The sequence below is a fragment of the Microplitis mediator genome, chromosome 1 (assembly GCF_029852145.1).
Source record: "Microplitis mediator isolate UGA2020A chromosome 1, iyMicMedi2.1, whole genome shotgun sequence".
In the NCBI taxonomy this organism is placed as follows: Eukaryota; Metazoa; Arthropoda; class Insecta; order Hymenoptera; family Braconidae; genus Microplitis; species Microplitis mediator.
In genome coordinates, this window is record NC_079969.1 from 10,671,093 (window position 1) to 10,689,982 (window position 18,890).

Sequence of the window (18,890 nt, forward strand, 5' to 3'; positions counted from 1 at the left end):
TATTGTTTTTTTTTGTTCCTTTCTGGTAGAACCGATATGCGAAAGAATCGATCGTGGGTGTAAACACGTCGACAAACTAATATCGACTTCCTTTGCTCTACTCTCTTTGTGTCATGCATACCCGCGGCACTAACACGCGACCAACATTTTTCCAAGTTAAATCGCATACGCGATGTACCTTTCAGACTATGGAAATTCGTGCCAAGCATTTTCAACCCACCTACATAAACATACAGGCACTCACACTCTTCACTCATGTATATATATATATTTTTTTTTCTTAAATCTATATAAATCGACTTAAACAAATATTTAACAATCAATTCAACTTTCAGCATCGCCATCATAAATTTATTATTATTTTTTCATCATTTATTCATGTTGACTTTTTTAAAATTTTTTTTTCGCGATAATAGAATGCGTCATTGAGTTGGGGTTTATCTTAGCATATTTACGCGTTTTAATATACTGATAACTCCGGATTGTGTGGGTTATAATGAAAGGATAAGGTGTATCGTGGTAAGATACAAGTATGAACGGAAACTTTTTCTCATACTTAACTGTGCTAGTTAGTTAGTTAGTTAGCCAGTCAGTAAATGTGTCTGTATGTGTCCGGACTAGTAGTAGGGGTACTGGTATGGGCTGCCTACCGCCTTCTGCCTGCTGTTTCTACTTCTATGTATAGTACTACACCACTATACTACCTTACTTATTTTACTACATTGCCAAGTAGTAATGGCCCCACCATACACCTATTATAAAGTCGTGACTAACTATAATCCCAGTTAGTCGTCCAAGTGCCAGCGTTAGTGAGTGCTCAGTTTGTTTTACAATATTTCTTACTACACCACAAAAGTAAGTATATTAGCTCATATTTTGCCACAATAAGTATTCATTTTTCATGAATTTTTTTAAATTATTTAGTAGAAGACCGAGCAAATTAAATTGTCCGAAATTTTTATTTAATACATTCGCAATTTATTATACCGGTAAATTATTTTTATTAAAGCTTTCAAATTTTTTTATTAGAAAATATCGGTGATTGCCATAATAAATTCAAAAAATACTTGTCGAAACTTTTGATAATATAAAAATCTAGTAGAACAAGAACTCGTTAATAAAATAGTGGAGCGAGGTTGAGAGAACGTCACTGCGGTCATTGACGCTTCCCTTGATATGGAATTGTATCATGGATAAATAACTGTAGGAATTTTTCATACAATTAATTATAGAGTAGAATATATAGAATAGAATAGAACCAAAAAAAAAGTGAAAAATTTAAAAAACATTTAAAGAAAAAGTTTAGGCGATGAGATCTTGGAAGGAAGCCATTGAAACGAAATGGTGAAAGTTGCTCAAAAAAGACCAGTTTAAATAAATAGCTGACTCTTTTTCATTCTGCCGTAGACTAGAATGGCTATTGACCTTTACTACACACCCGGAAGTTCGCCTTGCCGAGCAGTACGTTTAGTCGCTGCGGCTTTGGGAGTTGATCTTAATCTTAAACTCCTGAACCTCGCGGGCGGTGAACACCTCAAACCCGAATTTATCAAGGCAAGTATTTTTATTTACTTTATTTTTTTTTTTTTTTTGACGTTTTCAGAATTTCACTACAGTTCCGTACTTTGTATTTAAGTATTTTGCGAAGCTGTGACATTAAATAGTATCTTAAAAGTTAATAGATAAGACGGTATTATAAACTGAGTTTAATATTTCATTTATCTCGACAGCTAAATCCTCAGCACACTGTACCAACTTTGGTTGACAATGGGTTTAGTCTTTGGGAAAGGTTATTATTATTTTATTTTGCTTTTATAATTATTTAATAAGTTTGTTATCATATTACTGTTTCGAAAATTTTTAATAATTATTAATCCTAATAATTACTCATTTCCAGCCGTGCCATAATGGGATATCTAGTTAATCAATACGGAAAAAATGATTCTCTGTACCCAAAAGACCCCAAGGCACGGGCTATGGTTGATCAAAGGCTTTACTACGATATGGGAACAATGTATCCGGCATTTTCTGATTATTACGTGAGTCATTTTAATTATCCACCTCTTTGATTAGTCAACTTCTGTTTATTTTAATTATTACTCTAATTATTAGTTCCAATAATCGTTTCTTTTACCTTTGGAGTATCGATGGAAAAAAAAATTTTGTTAAAATTAAATATTCGCAGCCCCGGTACACGGAGAGAAATTTATGGTCACAATTACAATATATTATGGGAATAGTTCCCATAATGCATGGTAACCGGTTTTTTTGAAATGTCGATTATAGGAACGGTACCCATATATTTTATAGTTGTCTTTACTATAATATTATAGTAACCGTTACCATAATTCTTTCACATGCGATATGGGAACTGTTACCATAATGATGGGAATTGTTTCCATACTTATGGGAACTTTTCCCAGAAAGTATGGGCTTATATCCCATAATTCCAAGTAATCATTACCATAACGGTATGGGATGATGTTTCATAAACGTACTAGGAACGGTTACCATAAATTTCTCTCCGTGTAATGAGCGAAAGAACAAAAATGAACGATAATCCTAAAAAGACAAAATGTGTGATGACAGTAAATATTAATTAATTAAAAATATAAATATTTACATATTTTTGGTTTGGACAGTATCCGATCATATTCGCAGGAGCCCCGGAAGATAAATCAAAGTATGACAATATAGCACCGGCCTTTGATTATCTTGATAAATTTTTAGAAGGTCAGAATTACGTTGCCGGTGAACGTTTGACTATTGCTGACCTCGCTTTAATTTGTACTGTTTCAAACTTTGAGGTAATTTAAAAAAATATTTAAATTAGTTAAATTCGTTACGTTTTTTTTTTTTTTTAATCAATATTTAATGAATAATTACTTAATGTAACTTGTTTATCTTTCAGTTGATTAAATACGACATAAGTAAATACAAGAATGTCACAAGATGGGTTGAAAAGATTAAATCAGAAGCAGTCAAGTATGACGAAGTGAATGGCGAAGGTCTCAAAGCTTTCCAGTCTTTGATCGATAAACTCTTGAAGAATTAAATTTTATATTACATTTATATAATTACTTCATCTCATTTTATATTAATACTGTTTTAAAAGTATTACTCACCTCAAATTGAATTTATATAACACTTTTTTTTTTTGCTCATTTAATATTTTAGTAAAAAATTTTCATTCAATTTTGTATACTTGATAATTAAGAATTTATAAACTCTGATCGTTGCACAATAAAAAAAAAAAAAAGCAATTGCTATATCTTATTATTTTTATTTTATTATCAAAAGTTTTTTATATTTATCTCTTTATTACTTAGTTTATGTAAAAATTTATGAAAATAATTTTTTTAAAGAAATTTAATCTTCAACGAATTTGTTTGTATGAATTGTTATCATATTACTGATAATTGAAAGTTTAAGTGAAATAAAAATGAACATTTATGATTATTGTTTTAAAAAAAAAAGCAATAGTGTGATTTAAATCCATGGGAAAAGTGGATTTTCTTTTCTTTACTTTTTCACTACAAGTACAAAATCGTTGAAAACTTTACAAGTTTATAAAGTAAGAGCCGAATCAAGTAGTCTTCTTATCACTTTAAACGAGTCTGGAATTCAAACAACAATGTTCTCAATTTTCCAGTCCATTTCATATCATCCGTCACATATTATAAAAAAATCACTGAGAAATCTTGAATATTTCTTCCTATATTTAAAAAAAAAAGAAGAAAAAAGATAAAAAATAGTTTATTCAGATAAAAAAGCAGCAGATATTTTTTATAAATTCATAAGATAAAGTAGACTAAAGTAGATAGTATTTTCGTAAGATAAAACCTTAAAGGATCGTTACATATAAAGAAGAACTGAACGAATGCCCTGGAGTATGTATGGTACGGCATTATACTCTATTTGATAGAGCATTATAGGAAAAATGACCGTGGACATATTAAACTTTAGTCTATATTCCAAGTCAAAGCATCTATACCATTCATACCCGATATACCCTCTCAAATAGCTTACATACTGCCACGATATATTCCATTCCTCATATTTACTACATATGTATACATAACATTTCAATGCACCACCACCCAGATCCCTTATGCGTCGATGAATTCACTCGCCACAATAGTACGATATTTCGACATTGTTAACCACCAACCACTAATGCATTTATACGTTAACAAATTACGTTAAAATTGTTCCGACGGCAATATTACAATACGATTCTAAAATCCATTGTTCAGGGTTAATAATTCGAATAAATATTAATTATTTGTATTCATAAATCATACATTTATTTATTTTTATATTTCATTATGTATACAATTTAAGTTTAATCCGACTTATTAAATGTATTTACCACTGACCCATTTTTAACCGGTTCGATTAATAATTAATTAATGTAACGGCACCGAAGTCCACCTCCGTTTTACGGGAGGCTGTTTTCCTCGCCCTTTTGGGCATACACGCGCTTCGTAACACCCCTTATCCTCCACCATAATATAATGATAGCGAAATATTGAGCATAAGCTCATATTAGCTTACCCTAGGATCGATGATCAGATCAAATATCATTTATCGTGTGGGTGTCTCACTAGCAGCCACCACGAGTCCATACCTCTCTTGGACCAAACACTACTACCATCTCAGGAAATGAAGAGACTCTGGTCGAAGAGGACTTGGAAAGGCCCTCCGTGGTAACAAAATTCTCTGTATTGGTCGACAGATTGTATCGTGATAATTAGTGAGTCGCAATTTCTTCTCAATACCCTCAAGAGGGTTTCCTTCAATTATAATCACTAAGATTTCAGACATCCCATTGTCATAAACTTGCCCTCATCCATTACTCAGTAATAATCTAATCTTTGAGCTTTTTCGGGCACCATGATTTTATAAGAGAAATCACAGTGGGGTTTGGCCCACTCGTTCGGTTCGATTCATACTTGTTTAAATCCCAGCAGACAATTCGATGCCGAATTATATGAACCCTTGACCATGTAAATAAATTAATTAGTTGTTGAGTTATCGCTGTTTAAAAAACTATTATTGAAAGTAAAGTCGTGGGTTCGAATCCTGAGGAAGAAAATAAAACTCATTATTTGTTTTTTGTTTTTTTCCACTCATATTTCTTGGTAAACCATTCTACTTTACTTTTGGCTATTAAATAAATAATTTAAGCATGATTTATAATAATAATAATAAATAAATATAGCCTTGAAAGGGTATAAAGTATAAAGGTAATAGTATAGTGAAACGTAAAAAGCAACATTTATAAATATATATTGACGTTCTAGTGGCACAGTAACTCAGTATGTCGATAAATACCGGCGAGTGTAGGTGCAGGTGATTTTAAAAACTAAAAACTAACGATTATTTATTATCCAATAAATTTAAAATAATAATAATATAATTTAGTTTTTTGTCGTTATTAAATTACTGGAGTAATATTTTACTGTTTTAATTAATAATGTCACTGGAGCTCTATCATATGGAAGAAAGCGGACCATGTCGTGCTGTTCGACTTGTAATACAAGCTCTGGGTCTTGATGTTAATTATACATTGGTTAATATATTAAATGGAGAACATTTAACTGATGAGTATCAACAAGTAAAATAAAATTTTAATTTTTTTCATTCGAATAATCGCCAATATAGTAATCGAATATCTTAATTTTTTATTCCAGCTGAACCCTCAGCAAACTATTCCGCTATTGATTGATGATGATTATAAATTAAGTGAAAGGTATTAAATGTTTTTTTTTTTTTCGTATTTTGAATCTTTACACTTTTAGTAATTTTATACGCACAAGGTTCAATTTGTCTTTACATTTATTTCGCTCATTACTTAGACAGTAGTTGCTTCTTAATTTTAGCAAACTTTTTTTTCAATCGATACTCTTAAGGTCGGAAGAAAATAATCGTTTAGCAAATTTATTAAAAAACTGAGAGAATAGAAGAAGTAATAATTATAAAATATAAAATTTTATTTCAGTCGTGCAATAATGTGTTACTTAGTGGATCAGTACGGTGGTGAAGAAAATCAACGGCTGTATCCAACAAATCCAAAAGCTCGTGCATTAGTTAATGCACGTCTACAATTTGACGCCGGAATTTTAAATCCATCAGTCGCAAATTGCTATGTACATTAAAATAATTATAAATTATAATGATAATTAAATAGTAATTTTTATATACTGTGGATATTATATGTATATATATATATATTGTGTATGCTTAGTATGGATGGCTGTTTAGAGGACAAGATGGTTATGAAGAAGAGAAACACGATAAAGTGAAGGAGGCATTCCAAGTGCTGGATAAACTTGTTGAGGGGCATGACTACGTCGCTGGACGAAATTTAACGATCGCCGATTTAGCTCTGATCGCAACTGTTTCAACAGCCGAAGTACTTAATTTTTTTTCTTATTTTTTGAGTTTCTTTTAAATACAAGTCTATGTAACAGTTATACAAGTCTGCTTCAAGTAACAAACTACTTGGTACTTGGGCACTTGTGTGTAGTCTTGTTCTTTTTTTTTTTTACCAGTATATACAGCAGCATACTCTCTCTCATATAAAATTTAATTGCAGACAGTTGGCTTCGGGCTCGACGACTATAAGAACGTGAGTGAGTGGGCGGAGAGGGTGAAAAGTTCTGCCCCAGGATACAGAGCTGCTAATGGTGAGGGTGTCGAGTTGTTGAAAAACTATATGACTCAACCAGATGATAATAATGACAATGAGTGAATAAATTATTATATTTTGCATTCACTCTCCTCCTCACCCCTTTCCTTTTTTCAACTCACTATCTTATCTATACACATATATTTTAATACTAGTTTTGTTGATTTTTAAAGCCACTTTATTCACTTAATAAATTATTTGCGTATCAATATCGTCCTTATCAGTGTTTAAATATATTTCTTATCATTTAATGATGACCGGGTTATCAAAAGCTGATAAAATAGAATTTTAATGCTACTCTGCTCCTACTACTACTGCTGCTGTTACTACAACAGCTACAGCTGATGAATAATAAAAACCCACGTTGAATGTTGGATCCCAAATAGCCAATTGAGCTCAACCAACAGTCAAATTAGAGCAGATTTCACGTGTACGTGAGATTAAGGTAACAAAAATTGACTTCACTGAGAACTCTCTAGATGATCAATATTTTAACTCAAAAGTTGATATGAAACATTTGACATCTCGATGACGTCTATTACACATTCAAAATTTCATTTCGATTTTTTGCTCTCTCCCACACGTAAAATTGCATATAAACTTGATGTGAAATATCAGCGTTAAATTTACGTCAAATTTACATGTTATTTTACGTATATGAGAGCTAAAAAGTTGAACTGAAATTTTTTATATATACTGTACGTCATCAAGATGTCAAAAGTTTAATTTAAATTTCTGAATTGAAACTCTGGTTTCCTCTCGAGAGGAAGGTTAAACAATCGATAACGTCTGATATTTCTTATCAACAGTAGACTTGTTTTCGCTTGTGGATAACTGATATCATTTCTATCGTTAGATAATAACTTATATTTTATAAAATCCAGTAAAGTTCATTTAAATCATTTATAAAAAATAAATAAAATACTTGCCATAAGTTTTTTCCAAACCCGCTGAAAAGTACATGAACACTACGATACCAAAAAAATTTTCATATATTTTTTAAAGGAAGGAGAAAGTGTTTTTCAGTTTAATAGAAGCTCCCTTACGAGTCAGACCTAAAGTATTTACTTAAATAAAATTAGTAGTAACTGCTTATTTATTTGAACTAGGTTTACTTCTTTATCTTTTTTAAAATTAAAAATTTTTGAAATACTAAAAATTAACGATCAGTGGAATTATGTTTAATCTTGATTTGATGATCGGAGGACCGTAAAATAAGATAATGATGTTTTTAATACCTGTAATGATTTGATAAAATTTTTATTAATATGCTACATGGAGAGAAAATTTCGGTAACCATTCATAGTAAGTTTATGAAATAACCCATAATGTTAAGTAATAATTAGGGGAAGGGGGGGCAAAAGGAGGTAAGGTAGGCAAAACGGGGTACTCTCAAAATTTAATAAAAAAAAAATTTTATATTTTAAATGGTTTTTAAATATTCTAAAATCACTTCTGTAAATATAGTTGAGCGTAATTATGAATTTTTTTATTCAACTTTTTCAAAAATCAATTGTCAGTTGAAAAATTTTAATGGCTTTTGTTGTATGATAAAAACTATTAAAAATTCGTTTTTCTTCTTTTGTGTCCAATAATCATGTAAAATATCATTTTTCTTCAAGTAAATTACTTACAAAAAAATTTAACTTAATTGAATTCATTTATAATCCAGAAATTTTTTTTTTTTTACCTTTTTAGGGGATACCCCATTTTGCCTGCAAAATTGAAAAAGTTTTTCTCTTAATGGTACGTGAAAATTTTTTCTATTTACTTTGAATATCATTAAAAAAAAAAAAGACTTAGTGTATTTGAGTCCTCGAACACTTGGTATTTCTTTAAGTACCCCGTTTTGCCCCTCCCTCCCCTACTTCACGGAGAAAATTTTATTGTACTATCTACAATACTAAATTTTTTATTTTAATTACTTGAAATGGTAGCAAAACTTTTCGGTGGTAAAATAATTAATTTTACCATTGAGAATGACAACAATACACGCTGAAAAAAAAGTGGTAATACTTCCCATCTTAACGAAGTAACTATTCCCCGTTTTCTAATGTTAACTTTTCCTATCGGAGATGGTAATCATTCTTATCCGAGATGATAACCATTACTATTTCAGAAGGTAAAATTAATAATTTTTTCAGATATAGAAAATATTACGATCTAAATGGTAAGTATTTCTATTGGCAATAGTAAATATTACTATACGAGAAACGACTAGTTAACATAAAGGCATGGTAATGATTATCACATACAGATGGTAATCATTTCCTATTGCAAGATGGTAATAGTTAGCATTTTTCTTAGAGTGTAACAATTGATGCTGGTGACAATTACTGTCGAAGATGCTACACAATTAAACAAAGAAAAAATTACATAATGTAGACAAGCTTCAGACTGTAATGCCGATATTTAAATTCTTTATTAGTTTAGATAGTTATTCGCGTTACTGATGCCATAAGGGCGTATCCCGAAAAAAATACCCTTGAAAAGGCATGAGGGCGTATAAAAAAATTTTTTTTCGACAATCGACGTAGTTTTGCCTGAAACGGGCAGAAATGCAAAAAAAATTTTGATACGCCCTTATGGCACCCAGGGTACCTACCGGGAGCGATAAGGGCGTACCAAAAAATTTTTTTTTTCGGGAAACAACGTATTTTTACTTGAAACGCGTAGAAATGACGAAAAAAAATTTTTTTCAAATTTGAAATTTTTTGGTACGCCCTTATGGCACCCGGAGTACCCACTGGGGGCCATAAGGGCGTACAAATTTTTTTTTGCATTTTTGCCCGTTTTAGGTATAACTACGTCGATTGTTGAAAAAAAAAACTTTTAATACGCCTTTATGGCCCCCAGTGGGTACTCCGGGTGCCATAAGGGCGTACCAAAAAATTTCAAATTTGAAAAAAATTTTTTTTCGTCATTTCTAAATACGTTGTTTCCCGAAAAAAAAAAATTTTTTGGTACGCCCTTATGGCTCCCGGTAGGTACTCTGGGTGCCATAAGGGCGTACCAAATTTTTTTTTTTGCATTTCTGCCCGTTTTAGGCATAACTACGTCGATTCCCGAAAAAAAATTTTTGGTACGGGTGCCATAAGGGCGTATAATAGGCTGATACGCCCTTATGACATTTGTAACGCGAATTAATATTTGGGATGATGGTAACTATTACCATCAGGTTATTGAGAATTGCGATGTTGATCATAGTTATGATTACACTGTAAAAAATCACTGGGGTAAGTCCAAGCGGCGTAGGTGTTAAAATCGGCGATGTTAAATTTCAACACCGAAAGCGGTGTGAAAAAAATGCCGCCGCCGGTGTAAATATTCTGTACTGGTGTTAAAATAACTCGGCCACCAGTGTAAATATTCTAGACCAGTGTTAAAATAACGCCGCCGCCAGTGTAAATATTCTTTACCGGTGTTAAAATATTTTACTTTGTGAATATTTTTACTTACTCAATCACTATATTTGTTAATAAATGATATTTTTTATTAATTTTCATAAAGAACTGATATTTTTTGTGTTTTATAATCTTTCAAGTGAATACTCCAAGCGGGCGCAATTTGCCCCGCTTTTACACCGATATTACTCCACTTTTACACCGATTACCCGCTTTTACACCAGTTTAACACCGGTATTGTAATACCGCCGACTTACGCCTTTTACACTGGTGTAATTTCATTTTAACACCGGGCGGAGTTTTGTGTGTTACCAGTGTATTATTTTAACACATATTAACTGTGTTCTATGTGTAAGGCCATAAACAAAACTGTAGTTTTTTGTAGTCACTTAAAACACGTTTCACGGTGTGTTAAAAATCTATAGATTGCTTATGGCGTTTCAATGTTATTCAGCAAGTGTGTTAATTTCGACTACACACTTGGTTTTAGAGTGTACAGTGTAGTTAAGATAATAAAAGTTATAATTTCTGATTATCATCAATAATTATTGTAGATTAATTATGATTGTAAATTTTACCATATAGTTGGCAGATACTACACTGTAAAAAATTCGCGGACTGAATCCGCAGTGAATGAATTTTTAATTATTTACTCCCCTCGGAGTGAAATTCACTCCGGAGAGGAGTTATTAGATGATAAATTTTATTTTAAAATTCTCTCCGTGTTAAAATAATTGGATATACGGCTGTAACTTTTGGAAAAAGTTTCCATTACTATGAACACAATTTCCATAATTATGGTAATGGTTATTATTATATTCATGGGAATAGTTCCTAGGTGCATATGAAAATAAACCCTATATATTATGGTAACCTCTTCCATAATATATGTAAAATAATCCCGAAATATTATGATAATCGTTCTTATACTACTATGGTTGACGTTACCATTTCCTATGGTAATGGTTCCCATAATGGTATAGGAATTGTACCCATACTATTACAGGGATGGTAAACAAAATTTTTTGTCAAAAATTTTAATGTTTTTGCCAAATACGAATTTTTTTTTTCAATGTTTGAATTTGTGTTTTTATAAATAATAATATTTCTGTGTTTTGTAGAAGTGATTACCACACTTTTCATTAAATTAATTTTTTCATGATAGTATGGGAACCATTCCCATAATATTATAGGAACAGTTCCTATAATGGTATAGAAACTATTCCAATAGCATTATGGAAACGATTCCTATAATGTTATGGAAATGGTTCCTATAATTTATATATGGGAATGATTCCTATAAAATAAAGAGTTTATTCCTATACATTATGGGAATGATTATAATTCCCATAATATTATAGGAACACGGAAAAAAAAGCAGTTGAAAAATTACAGTTTCGTATAGTAATAAAGCGCTCCGAGTCTGAAACTGTAAAAACTACATTTTTTATCAGTAAATTTTACAGAAATAACAAATATTACAGTTTCAAACTCGATATTGTCGATTAAACTGTAAAATTTGCTGCTTAAAATTGTATTAATTTTATTACTATAACAAATTTCTAAAATTACAGTTTAAGCTTTAATGTTTAAAGATTTTTGCCCCGAAAGCCTTTTTTACTGTAGAAACTGTAATTTTTCAACTGCTCTTTTTTCCGTGAACAATTCAGATAAATTATAGTAACCATTCCTATAATGTTATGGTAGCATTCTCCTAATTATAGGAACTGTTCCTATAATTATGGCAAACATTCCTATAATTATAGGAACTGCTCCCATAATTTATGGTCATAATTCCTATGTTGGTATAGGAAAATATTTTATATAATAATGGGAACCGTTTCCATAATTTTCTTTCCGTGTAGTATGGTAACGATTATTATGATAGTATAGTAACCATTACCATAATATTACGGTAATGATTCCCATAAGTTCGAACTTACAAATTATTCGTATCGAATCGAATACACGGAGAGAAATTTATGGTAACGATTACAATAAATTATGGGAATGGTTCCCATATTGTATGGTAACCGGTTTTATTGAAATGACAATTATAGTAACCGTTACCATAATATTATGGTAACGGTCACTATAATATTATAGTAACCGTTACCATACCATTATGGTAATAGTTACCATAATAGTATGGGAATGGTTACCATATATTATGGTAACCATTCCCATAAATATACACTGTTAGAAGTATTTATTTGAGCCAAATAAATATTTATTAATAGTTAATAAATGGTTTATCAAATGAGATTTATTTGGGCCAAATAAGCCATATCTTAATAGTTAATAAATGGCTTATTTGAATAGAAAGAAATGACACATGAAGTTAATTAAGTAAGGTTATGACAAATAATTTATAGGACTGTTTAATTTTATTTTTTTAAAGAAAATAATACACACAATTAATGTTAACTGAAGATAAAAATTATTATACAAAAAATATAAAAAAAATGAAATATTATAATAAATTTTTACTAATAATCACACGCATTCCATTCAAGTTTATAACCTTAACTTCATGTGTCATTTCTTTCTATTCAAATAAGCCATTTATTAACTATTAAGAAATGGCTTATTTGGCTCAAATAAATCTCATTTAATAAATCATTTATTAACTATTAATAAATCTTATTTGGCTCAAATTAATACTTCTAACAGTGTAGTAACCGTCACCATAAATATGGTAATGATTACCATAATATTATGGTAACCGTTCCCATAATATTATAGTAACGATTACTATAATATTATAGGAACGATGACCATAATATTATGGTAATCATTACCATAATTACTTCACATGCGATATGGGAATTGTTACCATAATTATGGGAATTATTCCCATACTTATGGGAACTTTTCCCAGAAAGAATGGGCCTATATCCCATTATTCCAAGTAATCATTACCATAACGGTATGGGATGATATTTCATAAACGTACTAGGAACGGTTACCATAAATTTCTCTTCGTGTAGAACTATTCGATTTGATCTTCGAATCGAATAATTCAAACTTCCGGATAATTTAAGAATTTATTACTAATTCCAAAATTTTCTTTTGAACGACTTAAAATTTCTAAAGTTTTTATTAAATAAAAATTGAATATTTAAAAGCCAATTAGAATTTTCTCAATTTGAATCAAGTAATTTGAAGAGTTACAAATAATTCAAAAAGTTTCAGATAATTCTAAAATTGACGAATAATTCGAAAAGATTATTCGCAGTTTCGAATTTCGAATCGAATAGTTATATTCAATTCGAATTGATTCGAACCCGATTCGCACACCCCTAATGGTTATAATTCCCATTATAATCTGGTAACCATTATCATAATATTATAGTAACTTTTATTATAAATTATGGTAATCATTACCATAACATATGGCAACGGTTAACGTAGTAGTATGGGAACGATTACCATAATAATATAGGAATTGTTACCATAATTTTGTAGGAGTTATCCCGATATCGTATAGAAATAAAACTCCTTATAGACAGAAATGGTTATCATAATTTGTATGGGTGTCATTCTTATAATCGGTATATAATAAAACCTGTTACCATACGATATGAGGACCATTCCCAAAATATATCGTAATTGTTACCATAAATTTCTCTCCATGTGATAAACCTTTTTTTTTCTCTGTACCGATGCAAAAGTCTGTAGAGACATTGGAGTAAATTTTCCAACAGTGAGTTTGCATGGTCTTAAACATCTGATCATTATTATCTGTAAAGATCGGCAAATTTTTTTACCCTCTAATGTATGAAAAATGCTGTACCAATTAGCACTGTAAATTGCTTCTTGAATCGCTGCGCTCTCGTCAATTATCACTTGGCATGATAATGAAAATAAATATAATTGTATTGCACATCCAATGACAAATAATGCATTAGCCACAACTAAATTTACATTTTTTCCTAAACTCTATAATTTATCAAGTATTATAAATTTAATTACTAAGTAGTTTATTAAAAAATTAAAAGACCGAGTTCAGAAAATGAAATTATTCTTTTTAAAGTAATCTAGTTACCATAAGTACTCCGAACCCACCGAAACACATAGCCAAAACAATTCCAAATGATTGCAAAAGAAGAAAATAATTATAAAGATTCTCAATTCTAGATATATAATTCAGCAACAACTGATGTTTTCCAATTAATTGTTTTAATTTTATATGAATTTCAGATAATCGAAAATTATTATTAAAAATAGTGATATCTGAACAAAATTCAGTAAATTGATTTTGCAGTATTCTAAATTGACCAGCAGCATAAATATTTATCGTGAAGAGAAAACTTGTTGTCGCCATTGCACATAATGATACACCATAACCAGCAAATATCTAATAAAATTTATAACATTAACAAGCACGGAAAAAACAATATAGTAGTGGCAATTCTCTGGGATAGTACTGAGTACTTTCTGTAAAAAAAAAATTTCAGACAGTATTATATGATATCTAGACTGTATCCACTACTGCCTGGGATAGTACTCAGTACTGTCTCGGAGAGTTGCTACTACTATACTGTTTTTTCCGTGAGAAATAGAAAAATTACATACACGGAAAGAAAATTATAGGAAGTTTTGCTATCCACTATGGGAATAGTTCCCATAATGATATGGGAATTGTACCCATACTACTATAGGGATGGTTCCCATATATTATGGGTACCATCCCTATAATAGTATGGGTACAATTTCTATACCATTATGGGAACCATTCCCATAATGGTATGGGAATAGTTCCTATACCAATATGGGAACCATTCCATTATCATTATGGGAACCATTCCCATAATGGTATAGGAACTGTACCCATACTATTATGGGAACTGTTCCCATAATGTTATGGGAACCATTCCCATAAATCATAAAAATTTTTTTGCAAAATAGTATAGAAATTTCCCTCATGATATGAAGAGATTGAAATGAAGCTTCTTCGACGCTAAATTTGTTAAAAAAAAAAATTTTTGTTGAAAATTTTGATGTTTTTAACGAATACAAATTTTTTTTTAATGTTTGAGTTTTTGTTTTTATATTTGATAATATTTCTGTGTATTGTAAAAGTGATTACCACACTTTTCTTTAAATTAATTTTTTCATGATAGTATGGGAACCATTCCCATAATATTATAGTAATGGTTCCTATATTAGTATGGGAACTATTCCCATAATATTATGGGAATGATTCCCATAATATTATGGGAATGATTCCCATAATGGTATAGGAACTATTCCTTTACCATTATGGGAACCATAATATTATAATAGGAATAGTTCTCATACTACTATAGGAACCATTCCTATAATGTTATGGGAATGGTTCCTATAATTTATGGGAATAGTTCCTATAATTTATAGGAATAGTTCCTATATATTATGGGAATGATTCCTATAATATTATAGAGAGTATTCCTATAAATAATAGGGACCATTCCTATAATTAGAGGAACCATTTCTATAACGTTATGGGTATCATTCCCATAGTTATAGGATCTATTCCTATAATGATGGGAAACATTCCTATAATTATAGGAACTGCTCCCATAATTTATGGTCGTAATTCCTATGACGGTATAGGAAAAAATTTCACAAAATTATGTGAACATTTTCCATAATTTTCTTTCCGTGTATAAAATTACCTCTTCAATATATGCTACTGTATATAATGGATTTTTCATCCAATCAACACCAAAGTAGAGTCTATAAGGTAATATTCTGACTGTACCATTTGACAAAATATATTCTAAAATTTATAATACTTATTTATTATAATTATTTATTATAATTATCATAAACTTACCTCGAATTGGAAGCAATGTGTACTGAGTAGGTATAGTATAAACAATACCAATGAAAATCGGATAAAAAGACATTATCAATCTATTACAATCATTTAAAACCTTGATATCACGATCATTATATTTTATTTTCCAAAATTTATTTTCCGTATAAGCATTAAGTTGAATTATTTCATTTCGTCTGATTAGGAATCCCGTGAATTTAAATAATTCTGTCATTCCAACAGCTGCTAGCGGCATAGTTGTTGTTAATTCCTTCAATTTATTGTAATAATAATTTTTTTTTTTTTTTTGACAATATTTAATTTAAAAAATAAAATTTCTTATTACTGCCAAATCGTCTAAGCGATAATAAACTTCCATGCACTGGATGATACCGACAGTAATCATTATTAAAGTAAAGACAGCAAGTCCAATATTTCCTATAACTTTGTCGCGATATTTTTCAACATGCCACATGCCGATCATGCGCATAAAAAATCGCGTTGTCTTGACAGCAAAGTGACTATCAACGTCCTGTTCTGGCAATCTAGTCATCAGGGGCTAGTAATTTTTTATTTTATATCAAACGACAAAGAAATTTCATTCTGTCATTAAATATTTTTTTATCGAATTCTTATTTTTTCTTACTTTTGAATTACAATGAAAAACATAAAAAAAAGAATCAAAGCGTTCAAGATCTAAAGAAACTGCACAAAATGTAATACTCTGTAATTTACTATGATCGGAATATTCTTTAGTACTTTTATTTCTCTATACGATCGAAGTTAAAATAAAAGCTTCTATCGTTTGTTCATTCCTATTATTAATTAAATTATACCGTAGACGACATCAAAGATTTAATGAATTTTTAATTTTTATACCGAGACTCAGGGGGTCAGTCGTCAGTTTAGTTTCAGTTCTTGAACAAGTAACATCTCTATTTAATTTACTATTGTATATTCCAGCTAATTGCACTTGCTAATTATATTTTATAAACTTTTTATTATTTAACTTCTGAGTCAAGAAGCTAAAGATTGAATTAAACTCGAGTTAAATCTCGTGCATTTGTTGCATCAAATTATGATTAAAAAAAAAAAATGAGGATCAAGGTTTGAGGAAAAATGTTAATTTTTTTTTTTTTTTTTTCATTTTTTTATTAGTCCAGGTGTTTTTTTTTTAATTTTATTTTATCAGAAAATACGTATAATTTATTGTTTTATTTTTCTTGCGAGTGATTCAGTGTCTTACATAGTATACAGGTAATTTTATTATTATTATTATTATTATCGTTATCAACTATATGTATTTAAATACCAAATTCAAAGCTCGAAAGTAATACCAGAGTGTTATGTATTTTTTAATTATTATTAATATTATATCTTATTTCTTTTTCTGTTATTATTATTATTATTATTATTATTATTATTATTATTATTATTATTATTATTTTGTGAAACTTTATATTGCTCGAGATAATTCAAGACGTGTATATTCCATAAACACAAGCGTGCATTGGATACATTTTTTAAATATTTTTTTATTTTTTATGGAATAGCATGAAAATGTCTTTTTTTTGCGTCAACTAAAAAAAAAGAACAAACCATGACAGGGTACAACATGAGCACTCAATATTTTCTAATTTTAATTTCACTATTCATATTCAATGAATTTTTGAATTTTAAATAAATTTAGCAAAAAAAATTTTCGTGGCAAGACGAAACATAAATTTTTTTTAATTTCTGCCCCGTTTTACCTCAGCTCGAAAATAGATCAAAAATAAAAGCACCCCATAATAACTAATTTTATTCAACAGACTACTTTTAAAATTCAATTTTATTCTTAATTATTACTTTTGTCCCAGACAGAAATCCAATCAAAATATATTGAATCACCCACAATATTTATAATATTTGTGGTACTCTTACCTAATATGTTTCTATTATTTCATTTTATTTAAACACCTGTCAACCCATTATAATTATAATTATTATTATTTTAAAAATATAAATAATATCTTTACGTATCTATTATATATTAGAGGTGTGCGAATAGTTCAGACTTACGAATTATTTGAATCGAATCGAACTATTTGAATTTTCGAATGATTCGCAACTTTTAAAATTATTTGTAATTTTTCGAATCCTTCAGAAATTTACAAATAATTTAAAAATTGGCTTTGAACTACTTAAAATTGTGATATTTTTTCCAATAATTCAAATGTTTGTCATAGGTCAATAAAGCTCAGATCCGAATTTTCGAGATAACTACTATTGGTTCCCAAAAAAAAAAAAACTATACGGATAAATTATTTTTATTTGAAATGCTATGGTGTCATAATAAAGCCAGACCATGTTGGCCATCTACACAGAAAAAAAGAATTTCTTGGCGCAAAAAATATTTTCTCGCTCCAAGAAAATTTTTCGCATTATGAATTGAAAACGAAAATTTTCTTGGGGTGACAAAGAATTTTTTGAGGTAAGAAAAAATTTTCTTGAGCCAAAAAATCCTTTTTTTCTGTGTACTCTCTTAAAATGAATCAGGGAAAAGTACTCCAATCAGTGAATATTCACTGCACAAATAGTCCCAAGTATGTCACTAATTCAATCAGTGATATACTTGGGACTGACTCACAGTGAATATTCCCTAATCGCAGCACTTTTCACTGATTCATTTTAAGAGAAAACAGAAATTAAAATAAACATATCGCAAATAACCGTAGTAAAATCGCCAACGATTATATTGCAGATTACTGTAAGCATTAAAAATTTTATTATAATCATAGTCATGTATGTATTTATTTCAATTTCTCTGAGGTGGCTAATATGGTCATGCTTCACTATGACCCCATAACATTTCAAACGAGAATAATTTTTTCTTGTAAGCTTACCATTAATAAACATTGAAAATATTCCAAAGCTACTTAGAATTTCTTCGATTTGAGTTATTCGATTCGAACACGATTCGCACGCCCCTATATTATATGTATATATA

General features: G+C 29.7%; 3 protein-coding genes across 4 annotated transcripts; 2 read left to right on the top strand and 1 right to left on the bottom strand.

Moving 5' to 3' along the window:
- Positions 1-615: 615 nt before the first annotated feature.
- LOC130678201 (glutathione S-transferase D1-like) lies at positions 616-3,263 on the top strand. Its single transcript, XM_057485272.1, has 6 exons — positions 616-855; positions 1,408-1,554; positions 1,731-1,789; positions 1,898-2,039; positions 2,643-2,807; positions 2,912-3,263. Exons 2-6 carry the CDS (start codon positions 1,414-1,416, stop codon positions 3,053-3,055), a joined length of 651 nt encoding a protein of 216 aa, XP_057341255.1. The 5' UTR covers positions 616-855; positions 1,408-1,413; the 3' UTR covers positions 3,056-3,263.
- Positions 3,264-5,311: 2,048 nt separating this feature from the next.
- On the top strand, positions 5,312-6,910 carry LOC130678199 (glutathione S-transferase 1-1-like). Its single transcript, XM_057485268.1, has 5 exons — positions 5,312-5,620; positions 5,697-5,755; positions 6,005-6,152; positions 6,251-6,418; positions 6,602-6,910. The coding sequence occupies exons 1-5, from the start codon at positions 5,480-5,482 to the stop codon at positions 6,755-6,757; spliced, it is 672 nt and encodes a 223-aa protein (XP_057341251.1). The 5' UTR covers positions 5,312-5,479; the 3' UTR covers positions 6,758-6,910.
- A 736-nt stretch (positions 6,911-7,646) lies between these two features.
- Positions 7,647-16,937, bottom strand: LOC130678196 (odorant receptor 13a-like). 2 transcript variants are annotated; one of them, XM_057485266.1, is made up of 6 exons: positions 16,248-16,937; positions 15,920-16,172; positions 15,759-15,862; positions 14,147-14,458; positions 13,762-14,040; positions 7,647-7,932 (listed from the first exon to the last, which is right to left on the bottom strand). In XM_057485266.1, the coding sequence occupies exons 1-6, from the start codon at positions 16,452-16,454 to the stop codon at positions 7,876-7,878; spliced, it is 1,212 nt and encodes a 403-aa protein (XP_057341249.1). In that variant the 5' UTR covers positions 16,455-16,937; the 3' UTR covers positions 7,647-7,875. The 2 variants fall into 2 exon arrangements, with proteins under 2 accessions (XP_057341249.1, XP_057341250.1); XM_057485267.1 differs by having other exon boundaries at positions 7,843-7,932; positions 13,895-14,040.
- Between the last annotated feature and the right edge of the window lie 1,953 nt (positions 16,938-18,890).

Bases quoted from the DNA above. Each gene is read 5' to 3' on its own strand.
- LOC130678196 (XM_057485266.1), bottom strand. From the start codon at position 16,454: ATGACTAGATTGCCAGAACAGGACGTTGATAGTCACTTTGCTGTCAAG. The intron at 16,173-16,247 runs GTAATAAGAAAT...AATAAATTGAAG, and splicing joins ATCGCTTAGACGATTTGGCA to GAATTAACAACAACTATGCC. The intron at 7,933-13,761 runs GTACAGAGAAAA...AAATCATTACAG, and splicing joins CTCTACAGACTTTTGCATCG to GTATTAAAAACATCATTATC.
- LOC130678201 (XM_057485272.1), top strand. From the start codon at position 1,414: ATGGCTATTGACCTTTACTACACACCCGGAAGTTCGCCTTGCCGAGCA. The intron at 1,790-1,897 runs GTTATTATTATT...ACTCATTTCCAG, and splicing joins GGGTTTAGTCTTTGGGAAAG to CCGTGCCATAATGGGATATC. The intron at 2,040-2,642 runs GTGAGTCATTTT...TGGTTTGGACAG, and splicing joins CGGCATTTTCTGATTATTAC to TATCCGATCATATTCGCAGG.
- LOC130678199 (XM_057485268.1), top strand. From the start codon at position 5,480: ATGTCACTGGAGCTCTATCATATGGAAGAAAGCGGACCATGTCGTGCT. The intron at 5,621-5,696 runs GTAAAATAAAAT...TTTTTATTCCAG, and splicing joins TAACTGATGAGTATCAACAA to CTGAACCCTCAGCAAACTAT. The intron at 6,419-6,601 runs GTACTTAATTTT...ATTTAATTGCAG, and splicing joins CAACTGTTTCAACAGCCGAA to ACAGTTGGCTTCGGGCTCGA.